At 35.5% G+C, this 21,413-nt stretch overlaps 1 protein-coding gene across 1 annotated transcript; it reads right to left on the reverse strand.

Annotated features, from left to right (window-relative positions):
- Positions 1 to 467: 467 nt before the first annotated feature.
- Positions 468 to 3,407, reverse strand: LOC147940078 (uncharacterized). The gene is made up of 3 exons (XM_087461134.1): positions 2,892 to 3,407; positions 2,450 to 2,789; positions 468 to 1,339 (listed from the first exon to the last, which is right to left on the reverse strand). The coding sequence occupies exons 1-3, from the start codon at positions 3,405 to 3,407 to the stop codon at positions 468 to 470; spliced, it is 1,728 nt and encodes a 575-aa protein (XP_087317260.1).
- Positions 3,408 to 21,413: the final 18,006 nt, after the last annotated feature.

Raw genomic sequence — 21,413 nt, forward strand, 5'->3', positions numbered from 1 at the left:
CCAAGAAAGTACTTAAGCTCACCAAGATCTTTGATATCAAAAACAGAGTTTAAGTGAGCTTTAATGTCTTTAATACCTTCCTGGTTGTCTCCTGAGATGATAAGATCATCCACATAGACGAGTACAACCACTATACCTTTGTTGCTTTGAAGGCTAAAGAGAGAATGGTCCGAGTGGGACTTCTTGAAGCCGTATCCTATGAGTGTGGTGCTCAAGTTGTGATACCATGCTCGCGGGGATTGTTTTAAACCGTATATAGCTTTCCTTAGTCTCAATACCTTCCCGGGAGCGATCATGTCTTCAAGACCCGGTGGTGGTGTCATGTAAACCTCTTCCTTTAATTCTCCTTGTAGGAAGGCGTTTTTGACATCCATCTGCCATAACTCCCAAGATAGGTTCGTAGCTAAGGATAAGACTACTCTCACCGTATGAAGCTTCGCCACCGGTGCGAACGTGTCTTTGTAGTCCTAGCCGTATGTTTGTGTGAAGCCACGGGCCACTAACCTTGCCTTGTATCTCTCGATGTCTCCATTGCTGAGATGTTTGATTGTGAAAACCCACTTTGAGCTCACTGCCTTTTTCCCTGATGGTAGGTCAGCTTCATCCCATGTGTGATTACGTATCATGGCGTCAACTTCATCGTCTACCGCTCCAAGCCATTCTTTGCTTTCTTTCGCTTCCTCATAGGTGTTTGGTATCGGTTGTGCGTCTAGTTTCCCAAGAAACACTTGATGATCAGCTGGTAGGTGCGCAAGAGAACAGACAGCTTGTATGGGATGCGCCATAGCTTGGTTGTTGTAGTAGACGCGTTTGTCCTTCCAAGTAGACGGATGTGACCGGACGCGTGTGCTCCGACGCGGCTGGGAGACCGGTTGTGGTTCTGGAGCTGGCTCAGTCGATATTGGTTCCCTAGACGCAGCAGCTTCCACCGCAGGTTCATCTAGCCTACTGTTCTCCCCCTCCAGCTCCGGGGCCACAACATCAACCGGTATGTCAGACCGTTCGGGCAAAGGCTCCGATAGAGGCAATGACAGGCCGGTACATGAGTCAGGTGTAGAATCCTGGGACAATTGAGACGGCTGAGTGGGGGTGACTCCAAGATGATCGAGGAGAAACTTGAGACCCGCTGACTGATCCGTAGGCGTCGCCAAATCTCTCAAGCCGGCCCAATCCTTCTTGTCAAAGTAGCCTTGGTCTTCAAGAAACTTGACATCGCGAGAGACAAAGGTGCGGCTGTTGACCGGATCAAAACACTTGTAGCCTTTTTGAGTGATGGAGTAACCAAGGAACATACACTTGGTGCTTTTTGCTTCTAGTTTGTTCCTTAGCTCACCTGGTACTAGCACAAAACAGACACATCCAAACACTTTTAGGTGACTAAGTGATGGTTTAAATTGGTTTAGTACCTCAAACGGCGATTTATCGTCCAATATCTTCGTTGGAGTTCGGTTGATTAGATAGCAGGCTGTCAGTACTGCATCTCCCCAATATCTCCTTGGAACATTAGTATGGAACATCATCGATCTTGCAACTTCCATCAAGTGTCGGTTCTTTCTTTCGGCTACACCATTTTGTTGAGGAGTGTAGGGGCAACTTGTTTGATGGATAATGCCATGCTTTGCTAGGTGTTCTTTGAATCGATTGCTTGAATACTCGCCTCCATTGTCTGTTCTAAATACTTTAATCTTAGCATTAAACTGATTAGTCACATAGTTTTGAAAGTTTATAAAAGCAATAATCACACGGTCCTTGGAGGGAAGTAAGGTTACCCAAGTATATTTTGATTTTTCATCTATGAATGTCACAAAATACTTGTTATTATCCCAAGAAACACATGGAGAGGTCCAAACATCCGAATGAACTAAGTCAAAGCATTTTTCATAACATGTAGTAGACTTAGAGAAAACAGTTTTACAATGTTTTCCAAGTATACAAGCCTCACAACTAGAGTGATCAAAAGAAACATTAGGAATCATTAATTCAAGAGCCCTAGCATGAGGATGACCTAGCCTAGCATGCCACATTGCATTCAAAGAAATTCCAAGACAAGAACTAAAAGAAACAGATTTTGGTGAACTTGGTGAACTATCTTCAAGAATATAAAGGTCATCTTTGGTTCCACCTTCACCAATCAGTTTTCCAGTCTCAATATCCTGAAAGTAAACATCATTAGGCCCAAATATAGCATAGCAATTTAGATCATTGGTAGCTCTCTTAACCGACAAAAGATTTGAAGTAAACTTAGGCATATAAAACGCTTTAGACTCTTTGTTAAACAATTTTAAGTTTCCTATGCCTTGAATTGGTATTTTATCACCATTAGCAATAACAACATTTCCCTTAGTCGGTTCTATATTATTTAGCAAATTCGAGTTACTAATCATATGGTGAAAGGCACCCGAATCTACTACTAGGGAGTCATTAAGCTTTAGGGTAAAAAATGTTTTACCACTTGACTCCTTGAGAGCCAAGGACTTGAAGAAGGCCTCCAAATCAGATTTCCTCACATAGTCTCCGGAAGCCGCCTCTTCACCGTTCTTCGAGGAACTGCCGGTCTGGACTTGTTCGTCCTTGGTGTGAGTCACGTTGGCTCTCGGATCTTTGTGATGGTGACTTGGACGTAAGTGAGGGTGTAGAAACCAACATTTCTCCTTAGTATGGTTCTTCCTCTTACAATGCTCACATCCTCCCTTTGGCTTTTGATCCTCTTGCTTGAAGACTCCTTTGTTGGCCGTGACTAACTCCCCTTTACCGCTAAACAAGCCGAGAGAGCCTTGTTCTTTTTGTATCTGTGCACACACATCATCAAGGCTTGGGAGCTTGTCTGACCTTAGGATGTGCTTTATGAGGTCGTTGAAGGTAGGGTTGAGGGTGAGAAGTAGGGCAAAGACTTTGTCTTGTTCCCTTCGCTCGTTGAGTATGGCCGGATCCATGGTGTTGGGTCGGAGCATCTCAAACTCAGCCCAAACTGACCTAAACTTCCCAAAGTGTTTGTTAAACTCCATATCCTCTTGACTCAGGTCATTGATAGACTTCTTTACTTCAAAGACTCGGGTGAGGTTGGAGATATTGCCGAAAACATTTTTAAGTGTCTCCCGTAATTCGCTAGCCGTCTCACAATACGAATAGGCTTCTAATATGGGAGCCTCAAGAGAGTTTTGAAGTATGGAAAGGACAGTTTGGTCTTCTTGAAACCACTTAGCCTCTTTTTGAAGCTTGGCCTCTTCTTCATCTTCTTTGATGGTTTCTTTTCCATCGTCTTGAGTGACTTTCTTTGGAGCTTTTCCACCTTCGATGTGGCTCCAAAGTCCGCGGCCACACAACGCGGTTTTCGTGGTTCTTGACCACAGGAGGTAGTTTCCTCCCTTCAGGACAGTAGGAAGAACGAGCGGTTTGGTGTTCTCCATGGTAGTATGCTATTGACCGCCGGGTAAAGCTTTTGACCGGTGGGTAATATGAGAGAGAATAGAAAGCGAACAACAAGAATGGAGAATCAAGACTTAGAGATGTAGAGAATGGAGTTGGTTTTGTCAAGGATAGAAACCAAGCTCTGATACCATGTTAGAATTGCGGAAATACTAAGATAGAATTTAGAGAATGAAGGATAAAATACTTGAATTAGAATAGTTTTTATGTTGTTACATGGCCTAATATATATAGGCAAAGAGAACATAGCTGTTAGATAGAAAAGGGAGAAGATTAGCCACTTGCTTGGGCATGTCGTGATCATTCTTAATGGTGAAAGCGACATGCCATTCCCTTGTTTGACTCGCCAAGCTTCACCACCCGAAGACACACGTGATTCTCTATCCATGGGAGATATTTCATTCCTTCTAGATCCTTCTCCCTCATGGGCTTCTTTCTTATAAGGCCATTGCTGCTCATCTCATTCTTATTTCCCTTACGGCCTAATGGCCTAACGACCTGGCCTGTACGGACGCTTGTACGGACGTTCGTACGGACGGCCTTATTATCAAGTCCTCGATCAATAAATTATACTCATTTTATCCCGAAACAAGCTAAAACAAAGAAAACATAGATTTGAAGTAGTAAACAGCTTTGTTACTGTTTCTAGGGTCAGAATGTGTAACAATCCAATGCATTTGACTAATTGTAAGAGTTTGAGATGAATTTGAAATGTTTAGACAACACTTAAGCTTGTTTTATCCCAAAACAAGCTTAAGCCGAGAAAACATTAATTCGAAGCAGTAAACAGTTTTGTTACTGTTTATAGGGTCGATATATGTAACAATCCAATGCATTTGACTAATTATAAGATTTCAGGTTGAATTTGGAATGTTTAGACAACACTTATACCCATTTTGTCCCAAAGCAGGCTAAAACTGAGAAAACATTGATTCAAAGCAGTAAACAGCTTTGTTACTGTTTCTAGGGTCAGAATGTATAATAATGCAATGCACTTGACTAATTATAAGAGTTCGGGTTGAATTTGAAGTGTTTAAACAACAATTATACCCATTTTGTCCCGAAACAAGCTATAACCGAGAAAACATTGATTTGAAGTAGTAAACAGCTTTTTTACTGTTTCTAAGGTCAGAATGTGTGACAATCCAATGCATTTGACTAATTGTAAGAGTTTGGGATGAATTTGAAGTGTTTAGGCAACACTTAAACCTCTTTTATCCCAAAACAAGCTTAAGCCGAGAAAACATTGATTTGAAGTAGTAAACAGCTTTGTTACTGTTTATAGGGTCAGAATGTGTGACAATCCAATGCATTTGACTAATTGTAAGAGTTTGGGATGAATTTGAAATGTTTAGACAATACTTAAACTTGTTTTATCCCAAAATAAGCTTAAGCCGAGAAAACAGGCTAAAACCGAGAAAACATTAATTCGAAGCAGCAAACAGTTTTGTTACTGTTTATAGGGTCAATATATGTAACAATCCAATGCATTTGACTAATTATAAGTGTTCAGGTTGAATTTGGAATGGTTAGACAACACTTATACCCATTTTGTCCCAAAACAGGCTAAAACTGAGAAAACATTGATTCAAAGCAGTAAACAGCTTTGTTACTGTTTCTAGGGTCAGAATGTATAATAATCCAATGCAATTGACTAATTATAAGAGTTCGGGTTGATTTGAAGTGTTTAGACAACAATTATACCCATTTTGTCCCGAAACAAGCTATAACCGAGAAAACATTGATTTGAAGTAGTAAACAGCTTTTTTACTGTTTCTAAGGTCAGAATGTGTGACAATCCAATGCATTTGACTAATTGTAAGAGTTTGGGATGAATTTGAAGTGTTTAGACAACAATTATACCCATTTTGTCCCGAAACAGGCTAAAACAGAGAAAACATTGATTCGAAGGAGTAAACAGTTTGATTACTGTTTATAGGGTCAATATATGTAACGATCCAATGCATTTGACTAATTATAAGAGTTCGGGTTGAATTTGGAATGTTTAGACAACACTTATACCCATTTTGTCCCGAAACAGGCTAAAACCGAGAAAACATTGATTCGAAGCAGTAAACAGATTTGTTACTGTTTATAGGGTCAAAATATGTAGCAATCCAATGCATTTGACTAATTATAAGAGTTCGGGTTGAATTTGGAATGTTTAGACAACACTTATACCCATTTTGTCCCGAAACAGGCTAAAACCGAGAAAAGATTGATTCAAAGCAGTAAACAGATTTGTTACTGTTTATAGGGTCAAAATATGTAGCAATCCAATGCATTTGACTAATTATAAGAGTTTGGGTTGAATTTGGAGTGTTTAGACAACACTTATACCCATTTTGTCCCAAAACAGACTAAAACTGAGAAAACATTGATTCAAAGCAGTAAAGAGCTTTGTTACTGTTTCTAGGGTCGGAATGTATAATAATCCAATGCTTTTGACTAATTGTAAGAGTTTGGGATGAATTTGAAGTGTTTAGACAACAATTATACCCATTTTGTCCCAAAGCAGGCTAAAACTGAGAAAACATTGATTCAAAGCAGTAAACAGCTTTGTTACTGTTTCTAGGGTCAGAATGTATAATAATGCAATGCACTTGACTAATTATAAGAGTTCGGGTTGAATTTGAAGTGTTTAGACAACAATTATACCCATTTTGTCCCGAAACAAGCTATAACCGAGAAAACATTGATTTGAAGTAGTAAACAGCTTTTTTACTGTTTCTAAGGTCAGAATGTGTGACAATCCAATGCATTTGACTAATTGTAAGAGTTTGGGATGAATTTGAAGTGTTTAGGCAACACTTAAACCTCTTTTATCCCAAAACAAGCTTAAGCCGAGAAAACATTGATTTGAAGTAGTAAACAGCTTTGTTACTGTTTATAGGGTCAGAATGTGTGACAATCCAATGCATTTGACTAATTGTAAGAGTTTGGGATGAATTTGAAATGTTTAGACAATACTTAAACTTGTTTTATCCCAAAATAAGCTTAAGCCGAGAAAACAGGCTAAAACCGAGAAAACATTAATTCGAAGCAGCAAACAGTTTTGTTACTGTTTATAGGGTCAATATATGTAACAATCCAATGCATTTGACTAATTATAAGTGTTCAGGTTGAATTTGGAATGGTTAGACAACACTTATACCCATTTTGTCCCAAAACAGGCTAAAACTGAGAAAACATTGATTCAAAGCAGTAAACAGCTTTGTTACTGTTTCTAGGGTCAGAATGTATAATAATCCAATGCAATTGACTAATTATAAGAGTTCGGGTTGATTTGAAGTGTTTAGACAACAATTATACCCATTTTGTCCCGAAACAAGCTATAACCGAGAAAACATTGATTTGAAGTAGTAAACAGCTTTTTTACTGTTTCTAAGGTCAGAATGTGTGACAATCCAATGCATTTGACTAATTGTAAGAGTTTGGGATGAATTTGAAGTGTTTAGACAACAATTATACCCATTTTGTCCCGAAACAGGCTAAAACAGAGAAAACATTGATTCAAAGGAGTAAACAGTTTGATTACTGTTTATAGGGTCAATATATGTAACGATCCAATGCATTTGACTAATTATAAGAGTTCGGGTTGAATTTGGAATGTTTAGACAACACTTATACCCATTTTGTCCCGAAACAGGCTAAAACCGAGAAAACATTAATTCGAAGCAGCAAACAGTTTTGTTACTGTTTATAGGGTCAATATATGTAACAATCCAATGCATTTGACTAATTATAAGAGTTCGGGTTGAATTTGGAATGTTTAGACAACACTTATACCCATTTTGTCCCGAAACAGGCTAAAACCGAGAAAAGATTGATTCAAAGCAGTAAACAGATTTGTTACTGTTTATAGGGTCAAAATATGTAGCAATCCAATGCATTTGACTAATTATAAGAGTTTGGGTTGAATTTGGAGTGTTTAGACAACACTTATACCCATTTTGTCCCAAAACAGACTAAAACTGAGAAAACATTGATTCAAAGCAGTAAACAGCTTTGTTACTGTTTTTAGGGTCGGAATGTATAATAATCCAATGCATTTGACTAATTGTAAGAGTTTGGGATGAATTTGAAGTGTTTAGACAACAATTATACCCATTTTGTCCCGAAACAAGCTATAACCGAGAAAACATTGATTTGAAGTAGTAAACAGCTTTGTTACTGTTTCTAGGGTCAGAATGTGTGACAATCCAATGCATTTGACTAATTGTAAGAGTTTGGGATGAATTTGAAATGTTTAGACAACACTTAAACCTCTTTTATCCCAAAACAAGCTTAAGCCGAGAAAACAGGCTAAAACCGAGAAAACATTAATTCAAAGCAGTAAACAGTTTTGTTACTGTTTATAGGTTCAATATATGTAACAATCCAATGCATTTGACTAATTATAAGAGTTCAACTTGAATTTGGAATGTTTAGACAAGACTTATACCCATTTTGTCCCAAAACAGGCTAAAACCGAGAAAACATTGATTCGAAGCAGTAAACAGTTTTGTTACTGTTGATAGTGTCAAAATATGTAACAATCCAATGCATTTGACTAATTATAAGAGTTCGGGTTGAATTTGGATTGTTTAGACAACACTTATACCCATTTTGTCCCGAAACATGCTAAAACCAAGAAAACATTGATTCAAAGCAGTAAACAACTTTGCTACTGCTTCTAGGGTCAGAATGTGTGACAATCCAATGCTCTTGACTAATTATAAGAGTTTTGGATGAATGAGGAGTGTTTAGACAACACTTAAACCTGTTTTATCCCAAAACACGCTTAAACCGAGAAAACAGGTTAAAACAGAGAAAACATTGATTCGAAGCAGTAAACAGCTTTGTTACTGTTTCTAGGGTCAGAATGTGTGACAATCGAATGCATTTGAATAATTGTAAGAGTTTGGGATGAATTTTAAGTGTTTAGACAACACTTAAACCTCTTTTATCCCAAAACAAACTTAAGCCGGGAAAACAGGCTAAAACCGAGAAAACATTGATTCGAAGCAGTAAACAGTTTTGTTACTGTTTATAGGGTCCATATATATGTAACAATCCAATGCATTTGACTAATTATAAGAGTTCGGGTTGAATTTGGAGTGTTTAGAGAACACTTATACCCATTTTGTCCCAAAACAGGCTAAAACTGAGAAAACATTGATTCAAAGCAGTAAACAGCTTTGTTACTGTTTCTAGGGTTGGAATGTATAATAATCCAATGCAATTGACTAATTATAAGAGTACGGGTTGGATTTGAAGTGTTTAGACAACAATTATACCCATTATGTCCTGAAACAAGCTATAACCGAGAAAAAATTGATTTGAAGTAGTAAACAGCTTTGTTACTGTTGTTAGGGTCAGAATGTGTGACAATCCAATGCATTTGACTAATTGTAAGAGTTTGGGATGAATTTGAAGTGTTTAGCCAACAATTATACCCATTTTGTCCCGAAACAAGCTAAAACAGAGAAAACATTGATTCGAAGTAGTAAACAGCTTTGTTACTGTTTCTAGGGTCAGAATTTGTGACAATTGAATGCATTTGAATAACTTTAAGAGTTTGGGATGAATTTGAAGTGTTTAGACAACACTTAAACCTCTTTTATCCCAAAACAAGCTTTAGCCGAGAAAACAGGCTAAAACCGAGAAAACATTGATACGAAGCAGTAAACAGATTTGTTACTGTTTATAGGGTCAATATATGTAACGATCCAATGCATTTGACTAATTATAAGAGTTCGGGTTGAATTTGGAATGTTTAGACAACACTTATACCCATTTTGTCCCGAAACAGGCTAAAACCGAGAAAACATTGATTCGAAGCAGTAAACAGATTTGTTACTGTTTATAGGGTCAAAATATGTAGCAATCCAATGCATTTGACTAATTATAAGAGTTTGGGTTGAATTTGGAGTGTTTAGACAACACTTATACCCATTTTGTCCAGAAACAGGCTAAAACCGAGAAAACATTGATACGAAGCAGTAAACAGATTTGTTACTGTTTATAGGGTCAAAATATGTAGCAATCCAATGCATTTGACTAACTATAAGAGTTCAGGTTGAATTTGGAGTGTTTAGACAACACTTAAACCTCTTTTATCCCAAAACAAGCTTTAGCCGAGAAAACAGGCTAAAACCGAGAAAACATTGATACGAAGCAGTAAACAGATTTGTTACTGTTTATAGGGTCAATATATGTAACGATCCAATGCATTTGACTAATTATAAGAGTTCGGGTTGAATTTGGAATGTTTAGACAACACTTATACCCATTTTGTCCCGAAACAGGCTAAAACCGAGAAAACATTGATTCGAAGCAGTAAACAGATTTGTTACTGTTTATAGGGTCAAAATATGTAGCAATCCAATGCATTTGACTAATTATAAGAGTTTGGGTTGAATTTGGAGTGTTTAGACAACACTTATACCCATTTTGTCCAGAAACAGGCTAAAACCGAGAAAACATTGATACGAAGCAGTAAACAGATTTGTTACTGTTTATAGGGTCAAAATATGTAGCAATCCAATGCATTTGACTAACTATAAGAGTTCAGGTTGAATTTGGAGTGTTTAGACAACACTTATACCCATTTTGTCCCAAAACAGGCTAAAACTGAGAAAACATTGATTCAAAGCAGTAAACAGCTTTGTTACTGTTTCTAGGGTCGGAATGTATAATAATCCAATGCAATTGACTAATTATAAGAGTTCGGGTTGAATTTGAAGTGTTTAGACAACAATTATACCCATTTTGACCCGAAACAAGCTATAACCGAGAAAACATTGATTTGAAGTAGTAAACAGCTTTGTTACTGTTTCTAGGGTCAGAATGTGTGAAAATCCAATGCATTTGACTAATTGTAAGAGTTTGGGATGAATTTGAAGTGTTTAAACAACAATTATACCCATTTTATCCCGAAACAAGCTAAAACAAAGAAAACATTGATTTGAAGTAGTAAACAGCTTTGTTACTGTTTCTAGGGTCAGAATGTGTGACAATCCAATGCATTTGACTAATTGTAAGAGTTTGGGATGAATTTGAAATGTTTAGACAACAATTATACCCATTTTGTCCCGAAACAAGCTAAAACAAAGAAAACACTGATTTGAAGTAGTAAACAGCTTTGTTACTGTTTCTAGGGTCAGAATGTGTGACAATCCAATGCATTTGACTAATTGTAAGAGTTTGGGATGAATTTGAAATGTTTAGACAACACTTAAACCTCTTTTATCCCAAACAAGCTTAAGCCGAGAAAACTGGCTAAAACCGAGAAAACATTAACTCGAAGCAGTAAACAGTTTTGTTACTGTTTATAGGGTCAATATATGTAACAATCCAATGCATTTGAGTAATTATAAGACATCAGGTTGAATTTGGAGTGGTTAGACAACACTTATACCCATTTTGTCCCGAAACAGGCTAAAACCGAGAAAACATTAATTTGAAGCAGTAAACAGTTTTGTTACTGTTGATAGTGTCAAGATATGTAACAATCCAATGCATTTGACTAATTATAAGAGTTCGGGTTGAATTTGGAGTGTTTAGACAACACTTATACCCATTTTGTCCCGAAACATGCTAAAACCAAGAAAACATTGATTCAAAGCAGTAAACAGCTTTGCTACTGCTTCTAGGGTCAGAATGTGTGACAATCCAATGCTCTTGACTAATTGTAAGAGTTTTGGATGAATGAGGAGTGTTTAGACAACACTTAAACCTGTTTTATCCCAAAACACGCTTAAACCGAGAAAACAGGCTAAAACAGAGAAAACATTGATTCGAAGCAGTAAACAGCTTTGTTACTGTTTCTAGGGTCAGAATGTGTGACAATCGAATGCATTTGAATAATTGTAAGAGTTTGGGATGAATTTTAAGTGTTTAGACAACAATTATACCCAGTTTAACCCGAAACAAGCTAAAACAAAGAAAACATTGATTTGAAGTAGTAAACAGCTTTGTTACTGTTTATAGGGTCAGAATGTGTGACAATCCAATGCATTTGACTAATTATAAGAGTTTGGGATGAATTTGAAATGTTTAGACAACACTTAAACTTGTTTTATCCCAAAACAAGCTTAAGCCGAGAAAATAGGCTAAAACTGAGAAAACATTAATTCGAAGCAGTAAACAGTTTTGTTACTGTTTATAGGGTCAATATATGTAACAATCCAATGCATTTGACTAATTATAAGAGTTCAGGTTGAATTTGGAATGTTTAGACAACACTTATACCCATTTTGTCCCAAAACAGGCTAAAACTGAGAAAACATTGATTCAAAGCAGTAAACAGCTTTGTTACTGTTTTTAGGGTCGGAATGTATAATAATCCAATGCATTTGACTAATTGTAAGAGTTTGGGATGAATTTGAAGTGTTTAGACAACAATTATACCCATTTTGTCCCGAAACAAGCTATAACCGAGAAAACATTGATTTGAAGTAGTAAACAGCTTTGTTACTGTTTCTAGGGTCAGAATGTGTGACAATCCAATGCATTTGACTAATTGTAAGAGTTTGGGATGAATTTGAAATGTTTAGACAACACTTAAACCTCTTTTATCCCAAAACAAGCTTAAGCCGAGAAAACAGGCTAAAACCGAGAAAACATTAATTCAAAGCAGTAAACAGTTTTGTTACTGTTTATAGGTTCAATATATGTAACAATCCAATGCATTTGACTAATTATAAGAGTTCAACTTGAATTTGGAATGTTTAGACAAGACTTATACCCATTTTGTCCCAAAACAGGCTAAAACCGAGAAAACATTGATTCGAAGCAGTAAACAGTTTTGTTACTGTTGATAGTGTCAAAATATGTAACAATCCAATGCATTTGACTAATTATAAGAGTTCGGGTTGAATTTGGATTGTTTAGACAACACTTATACCCATTTTGTCCCGAAACATGCTAAAACCAAGAAAACATTGATTCAAAGCAGTAAACAACTTTGCTACTGCTTCTAGGGTCAGAATGTGTGACAATCCAATGCTCTTGACTAATTATAAGAGTTTTGGATGAATGAGGAGTGTTTAGACAACACTTAAACCTGTTTTATCCCAAAACACGCTTAAACCGAGAAAACAGGTTAAAACAGAGAAAACATTGATTCGAAGCAGTAAACAGCTTTGTTACTGTTTCTAGGGTCAGAATGTGTGACAATCGAATGCATTTGAATAATTGTAAGAGTTTGGGATGAATTTTAAGTGTTTAGACAACACTTAAACCTCTTTTATCCCAAAACAAACTTAAGCCGGGAAAACAGGCTAAAACCGAGAAAACATTGATTCGAAGCAGTAAACAGTTTTGTTACTGTTTATAGGGTCCATATATATGTAACAATCCAATGCATTTGACTAATTATAAGAGTTCGGGTTGAATTTGGAGTGTTTAGAGAACACTTATACCCATTTTGTCCCAAAACAGGCTAAAACTGAGAAAACATTGATTCAAAGCAGTAAACAGCTTTGTTACTGTTTCTAGGGTTGGAATGTATAATAATCCAATGCAATTGACTAATTATAAGAGTACGGGTTGGATTTGAAGTGTTTAGACAACAATTATACCCATTATGTCCTGAAACAAGCTATAACCGAGAAAAAATTGATTTGAAGTAGTAAACAGCTTTGTTACTGTTGTTAGGGTCAGAATGTGTGACAATCCAATGCATTTGACTAATTGTAAGAGTTTGGGATGAATTTGAAGTGTTTAGCCAACAATTATACCCATTTTGTCCCGAAACAAGCTAAAACAGAGAAAACATTGATTCGAAGTAGTAAACAGCTTTGTTACTGTTTCTAGGGTCAGAATTTGTGACAATTGAATGCATTTGAATAACTTTAAGAGTTTGGGATGAATTTGAAGTGTTTAGACAACACTTAAACCTCTTTTATCCCAAAACAAGCTTTAGCCGAGAAAACAGGCTAAAACCGAGAAAACATTGATACGAAGCAGTAAACAGATTTGTTACTGTTTATAGGGTCAATATATGTAACGATCCAATGCATTTGACTAATTATAAGAGTTCGGGTTGAATTTGGAATGTTTAGACAACACTTATACCCATTTTGTCCCGAAACAGGCTAAAACCGAGAAAACATTGATTCGAAGCAGTAAACAGATTTGTTACTGTTTATAGGGTCAAAATATGTAGCAATCCAATGCATTTGACTAATTATAAGAGTTTGGGTTGAATTTGGAGTGTTTAGACAACACTTATACCCATTTTGTCCAGAAACAGGCTAAAACCGAGAAAACATTGATACGAAGCAGTAAACAGATTTGTTACTGTTTATAGGGTCAAAATATGTAGCAATCCAATGCATTTGACTAACTATAAGAGTTCAGGTTGAATTTGGAGTGTTTAGACAACACTTAAACCTCTTTTATCCCAAAACAAGCTTTAGCCGAGAAAACAGGCTAAAACCGAGAAAACATTGATACGAAGCAGTAAACAGATTTGTTACTGTTTATAGGGTCAATATATGTAACGATCCAATGCATTTGACTAATTATAAGAGTTCGGGTTGAATTTGGAATGTTTAGACAACACTTATACCCATTTTGTCCCGAAACAGGCTAAAACCGAGAAAACATTGATTCGAAGCAGTAAACAGATTTGTTACTGTTTATAGGGTCAAAATATGTAGCAATCCAATGCATTTGACTAATTATAAGAGTTTGGGTTGAATTTGGAGTGTTTAGACAACACTTATACCCATTTTGTCCAGAAACAGGCTAAAACCGAGAAAACATTGATACGAAGCAGTAAACAGATTTGTTACTGTTTATAGGGTCAAAATATGTAGCAATCCAATGCATTTGACTAACTATAAGAGTTCAGGTTGAATTTGGAGTGTTTAGACAACACTTATACCCATTTTGTCCCAAAACAGGCTAAAACTGAGAAAACATTGATTCAAAGCAGTAAACAGCTTTGTTACTGTTTCTAGGGTCGGAATGTATAATAATCCAATGCAATTGACTAATTATAAGAGTTCGGGTTGAATTTGAAGTGTTTAGACAACAATTATACCCATTTTGACCCGAAACAAGCTATAACCGAGAAAACATTGATTTGAAGTAGTAAACAGCTTTGTTACTGTTTCTAGGGTCAGAATGTGTGAAAATCCAATGCATTTGACTAATTGTAAGAGTTTGGGATGAATTTGAAGTGTTTAAACAACAATTATACCCATTTTATCCCGAAACAAGCTAAAACAAAGAAAACATTGATTTGAAGTAGTAAACAGCTTTGTTACTGTTTCTAGGGTCAGAATGTGTGACAATCCAATGCATTTGACTAATTGTAAGAGTTTGGGATGAATTTGAAATGTTTAGACAACAATTATACCCATTTTGTCCCGAAACAAGCTAAAACAAAGAAAACACTGATTTGAAGTAGTAAACAGCTTTGTTACTGTTTCTAGGGTCAGAATGTGTGACAATCCAATGCATTTGACTAATTGTAAGAGTTTGGGATGAATTTGAAATGTTTAGACAACACTTAAACCTCTTTTATCCCAAACAAGCTTAAGCCGAGAAAACTGGCTAAAACCGAGAAAACATTAACTCGAAGCAGTAAACAGTTTTGTTACTGTTTATAGGGTCAATATATGTAACAATCCAATGCATTTGAGTAATTATAAGACATCAGGTTGAATTTGGAGTGGTTAGACAACACTTATACCCATTTTGTCCCGAAACAGGCTAAAACCGAGAAAACATTAATTTGAAGCAGTAAACAGTTTTGTTACTGTTGATAGTGTCAAGATATGTAACAATCCAATGCATTTGACTAATTATAAGAGTTCGGGTTGAATTTGGAGTGTTTAGACAACACTTATACCCATTTTGTCCCGAAACATGCTAAAACCAAGAAAACATTGATTCAAAGCAGTAAACAGCTTTGCTACTGCTTCTAGGGTCAGAATGTGTGACAATCCAATGCTCTTGACTAATTGTAAGAGTTTTGGATGAATGAGGAGTGTTTAGACAACACTTAAACCTGTTTTATCCCAAAACACGCTTAAACCGAGAAAACAGGCTAAAACAGAGAAAACATTGATTCGAAGCAGTAAACAGCTTTGTTACTGTTTCTAGGGTCAGAATGTGTGACAATCGAATGCATTTGAATAATTGTAAGAGTTTGGGATGAATTTTAAGTGTTTAGACAACAATTATACCCAGTTTAACCCGAAACAAGCTAAAACAAAGAAAACATTGATTTGAAGTAGTAAACAGCTTTGTTACTGTTTATAGGGTCAGAATGTGTGACAATCCAATGCATTTGACTAATTATAAGAGTTTGGGATGAATTTGAAATGTTTAGACAACACTTAAACTTGTTTTATCCCAAAACAAGCTTAAGCCGAGAAAATAGGCTAAAACTGAGAAAACATTAATTCGAAGCAGTAAACAGTTTTGTTACTGTTTATAGGGTCAATATATGTAACAATCCAATGCATTTGACTAATTATAAGAGTTCAGGTTGAATTTGGAATGTTTAGACAACACTTATACCCATTTTGTCCCAAAACAGGCTAAAACTGAGAAAACATTGATTCAAAGCAGTAAACAGCTTTGTTACTGTTTCTAGGGTCAGAATGTATAATAATCCAATGCAATTGACTAATTGTAAGAGTTCGGGTTGAATTTGAAGTGTTTAGACAACAATTATACCCATTTTGTCCCGAAACAAGCTATAACCGAGAAAACATTGATTTGAAGTAGTAAACAGCTTTTTTACTGATTCTAAGGTCAGAATGTGTGACAATCCAATGCATTTGACTAATTGTAAGAGTTTGGGATGAATTTGAAGTGTTTAGACAACAATTATACCCATTTTGTCCTGAAACAGGCTAAAACAGAGAAAACATTGATTCAAAGCAGTAAACAGTTTGATTACTGTTTATAGGGTCAATATCTGTAACGATCCAATGCATTTGACTAATTATAAGAGTTCGGGTTGAATTTGGAATGTTTAGACAACACTTATACCCATTTTGTCCCGAAACAGGCTAAAACCGAGAAAACATTGATTCAAAGCAGTAAACAGATTTGTTACTGTTTATAGGGTCAAAATATGTAGCAATCCAATGCATTTGACTAATTATAAGAGTTCGGGTTGAATTTGGAGTGTTTAGACAACACTTATACCCATTTTGTCCCGAAACAGGCTAAAACCGAGAAAAGATTGATTCAAAGCAGTAAACAGATTTGTTACTGTTTATAGGGGCAAAATATGTAGCAATCCAATTCATTTGACTAATTATAAGAGTTTGGGTTGAATTTGGAATGTTTAGACAACACTTATACCCATTTTGTCCCAAAACAGGCTAAAACTGAGAAAACATTGATTCAAAGCAGTAAACAGCTTTGTTACTGTTTCTAGGGTCGGAATGTATAATAATCCAATGCATTTAAATAATTGTAAGAGTTTGGGATGAATTTGAAGTGTTTAAACAACAATTATACCCATTTTGTCCCGAAACAAGCGAAAACAAAGAAAACATTGATTTGAAGTAGTAAACAGCTTTGTTACTGTTTCTAGGGTCAGAATGTATAATAATCCAATGCAATTGACTAATTATAAGAGTTCGGGTTGATTTGAAGTGTTTAGACAACAATTATACCCATTTTGTCCCGAAACAAGCTATAACCGAGAAAACATTGATTTGAAGTAGTAAACAGCTTTTTTACTGTTTCTAAGGTCAGAATGTGTGACAATCCTATGCATTTGACTAATTGTAAGAGTTTGGGATGAATTTGAAATGTTTAGACAACACTTAAACCTCTTTTATCCCAAACAAGCTTAAGCCGAGAAAACTGGCTAAAACCGAGAAAACATTAACTCGAAGCAGTAAACAGTTTTGTTACTGTTTATAGGGTCAAAATATGTAGCAATCCAATGCATTTGACTAACTATAAGAGTTCAGGTTGAATTTGGAGTGTTTAGACAACACTTATACCCATTTTGTCCCAAAACAGGCTAAAACTGAGAAAACATTGATTCAAAGCAGTAAACAGCTTTGTTACTGTTTCTAGGGTCGGAATGTATAATAATCCAATGCAATTGACTAATTATAAGAGTTCGAGTTGAATTTGAAGTGTTTAGATAACAATTATACCCATTTTGACCCGAAACAAGCTATAACCGAGAAAACATTGATTTGAAGTAGTAAACAGCTTTGTTACTGTTTCTAGGGTCAGAATGTGTGAAAATCCAATGCATTTGACTAATTGTAAGAGTTTGGGATGAATTTGAAGTGTTTAAACAACAATTATACCCATTTTATCCCGAAACAAGCTAAAACAAAGAAAACATTGATTTGAAGTAGTAAACAGCTTTGTTACCGTTTCTAGGGTCAGAATGTGTGACAATCCAATGCATTTGACTAATTGTAAGAGTTTGGGATGAATTTGAAATGTTTAGACAACACTTAAACCTCTTTTATCCCAAACAAGCTTAAGCCGAGAAAACTGGCTAAAACCGAGAAAACATTAACTCGAAGCAGTAAACAGTTTTGTTACTGTTTATAGGGTCAATATATGTAACAATCCAATGCATTTGAGTAATTATAAGACATCAGGTTGAATTTGGAGTGGTTAGACAACACTTATACCCATTTTGTCCCGAAACAGGCTAAAACCGAGAAAACATTAATTTGAAGCAGTAAACAGTTTTGTTACTGTTGATAGTGTCAAAATATATAACAATCCAATGCATTTGACTAATTATAAGAGTTCGGGTTGAATTTGGAGTGTTTAGACAACACTTATACCCATTTTGTCCCGAAACATGCTAAAACCAAGAAAACATTGATTCAAAGCAGTAAACAGCTTTGCTACTGCTTCTAGGGTCAGAATGTGTGACAATCCAATGCTCTTGACTAATTGTAAGAGTTTTGGATGAATGAGGAGTGTTTAGACAACACTTAAACCTGTTTTATCCCAAAACACGCTTAAACCGAGAAAACAGGCTAAAACAGAGAAAACATTGATTCGAAGCAGTAAACAGCTTTGTTACTGTTTCTAGGGTCAGAATGTGTGACAATCGAATGCATTTGAATAATTGTAAGAGTTTGGGATGAATTTTAAGTGTTTAGACAACAATTATACCCAGTTTATCCCGAAACAAGCTAAAACAAAGAAAACATTGATTTGAAGTAGTAAACAGCTTTGTTAGTGTTTATAGGGTCAGAATGTGTGACAATCCTATGCATTTGACTAATTATAAGAGTTTGGGATGAATTTGAAATGTTTAGACAACACTTAAACTTGTTTTATCCCAAAACAAGCTTAAGCCGAGAAAACAGGCTAAAACCGAGAAAACATTAATTCGAAGCAGTAAACAGTTTTGTTACTGTTTATAGGGTCAATATATGTAACAAACCAATGCATTTGACTAATTATAAGAGTTCAGGTTGAATTTGGAATGTTTAGACAACACTTATACCCATTTTGTCCCAAAACAGGCTAAAACTGAGAAAACATTGATTCAAAGCAGTAAACAGCTTTGTTACTGTTTCTAGGGTCAGAATGTATAATAATCCAATGCAATTGACTAATTATAAGAGTTCGGGTTGAATTTGAAGTGTTTAGACAACAATTATACCCATTTTGTCCCGAAACAAGCTATAACCGAGAAAACATTGATTTGAAGAAGTAAACAGCTTTTTTACTGATTCTAAGGTCAGAATGTGTGACTATCCAATGCATTTGACTAATTGTAAGAGTTTGGGATGAATTTGAAGTGTTTAAACAACAATTATACCCATTTTATCCCGAAACAAGCTAAAACAAAGAAAACATTGATTTGAAGTAGTAAACAGCTTTGTTACCGTTTCTAGGGTCAGAATGTGTGACAATCCAATGCATTTGACTAATTGTAAGAGTTTGGGATGAATTTGAAGTGTTTAAACAACAATTATACCCATTTTGTCCCGAAACAAGCTAAAACAAAGAAAACACTGATTTGAAGTAGTAAACAGCTTTGTTACTGTTTCTAGGGTCAGAATGTGTGACAATCCAATGCATTTGACTAATTGTAAGAGTTTGGGATGAATTTGAAATGTTTAGACAACACTTAAACCTCTTTTATCCCAAACAAGCTTAAGCCGAGAAAACTGGCTAAAACCGAGAAAACATTAACTCGAAGCAGTAAACAGTTTTGTTACTGTTTATAGGGTCAATATATGTAACAATCCAATGCATTTGAGTAATTATAAGACATCAGGTTGAATTTGGAGTGGTTAGACAACACTTATACCCATTTTGTCCCGAAACAGGCTAAAACCGAGAAAACATTAATTTGAAGCAGTAAACAGTTTTGTTACTGTTGATAGTGTCAAAATATGTAACAATCCAATGCATTTGACTAATTATAAGAGTTCGGGTTGAATTTGGAGTGTTTAGACAACACTTATACCCATTTTGTCCCGAAACATGCTAAAACCAAGAAAACATTGATTCAAAGCAGTAAACAGCTTTGCTACTGCTTCTAGGGTCAGAATGTGTGACAATCCAATGCTCTTGACTAATTGTAAGAGTTTTGGATGAATGAGGAGTGTTTAGACAACACTTAAACCTGTTTTATCCCAAAACACGCTTAAACCGAGAAAACAGGCTAAAACAGAGAAAACATTGATTCGAAGCAGTAAACAGCTTTGTTACTGTTTCTAGGGTCAGAATGTGTGACAATCGAATGCATTTGAATAATTGTAAGAGTTTGGGATGAATTTTAAGTGTTTAGACAACAATTATACCCAGTTTATCCCGAAACAAGCTAAAACAAAGAAAACATTGATTTGAAGTAGTAAACAGCTTTGTTACTGTTTATAGGGTCAGAATGTGTGACAATCCAATGCATTTGACTAATTATAAGAATTTGGGATGAATTTGAAATGTTTAGACAACACTTAAACTTGTTTTATCCCAAAACAAGCTTAAGCCGAGAAAACAGGCTAAAACCGAGAAAACATTGATACGAAGCAGTAAACAGATTTGTTACTGTTTATAGGGTCAAAATATGTAGCAATCCAATGCATTTGATTAACTATAAGAGTTCAGGTTGAATTTGGAGTGTTTAGACAACACTTATACCCATTTTGTCCCAAAACAGGCTAAAACTGAGAAAACATTGATTCAAAGCAGTAAACAGCTTTGTTACTGTTTCTAGGGTCGGAATGTATAATAATCCAATGCAATTGACTAATTATAAGAGTTCGGGTTGAATTTGAAGTGTTTAGACAACAATTATACCCATTTTGACCCGAAACAAGCTATAACCGAGAAAACATTGATTTGAAGTAGTAAACAGCTTTGTTACTGTTTCTAGGGTCAGAATGTGTGAAAATCCAATGCATTTGACTAATTGTAAGAGTTTGGGATGAATTTGAAGTGTTTAAACAACAATTATACCCATTTTATCCCGAAACAAGCTAAAACAAAGAAAACATTGATTTGAAGTAGTAAACAGCTTTGTTACTGTTTCTAGGGTCAGAATGTGTGACAATCCAATGCATTTGACTAATTGTAAGAGTTTGGGATGAATTTGAAATGTTTAGACAACAATTATACCCATTTTGTCCCGAAACAAGCTAAAACAAAGAAAACACTGATTTGAAGTAGTAAACAGCTTTGTTACTGTTTCTAGGGTCAGAATGTGTGACAATCCAATGCATTTGACTAATTGTAAGAGTTTGGGATGAATTTGAAATGTTTAGACAACACTTAAACCTCTTTTATCCCAAACAAGCTTAAGCCGAGAAAACTGGCTAAAACCGAGAAAACATTAACTCGAAGCAGTAAACAGTTTTGTTACTGTTTATAGGGTCAATATATGTAACAATCCAATGCATTTGAGTAATTATAAGACATCAGGTTGAATTTGGAGTGGTTAGACAACACTTATACCCATTTTGTCCCGAAACAGGCTAAAACCGAGAAAACATTAATTTGAAGCAGTAAACAGTTTTGTTACTGTT

Source organism: Camelina sativa, chromosome 8, assembly GCF_030686135.1.
Source record: "Camelina sativa cultivar CO46 ecotype springtype chromosome 8, ASM3068613v1".
Taxonomy (NCBI): Eukaryota; Viridiplantae; Streptophyta; class Magnoliopsida; order Brassicales; family Brassicaceae; genus Camelina; species Camelina sativa.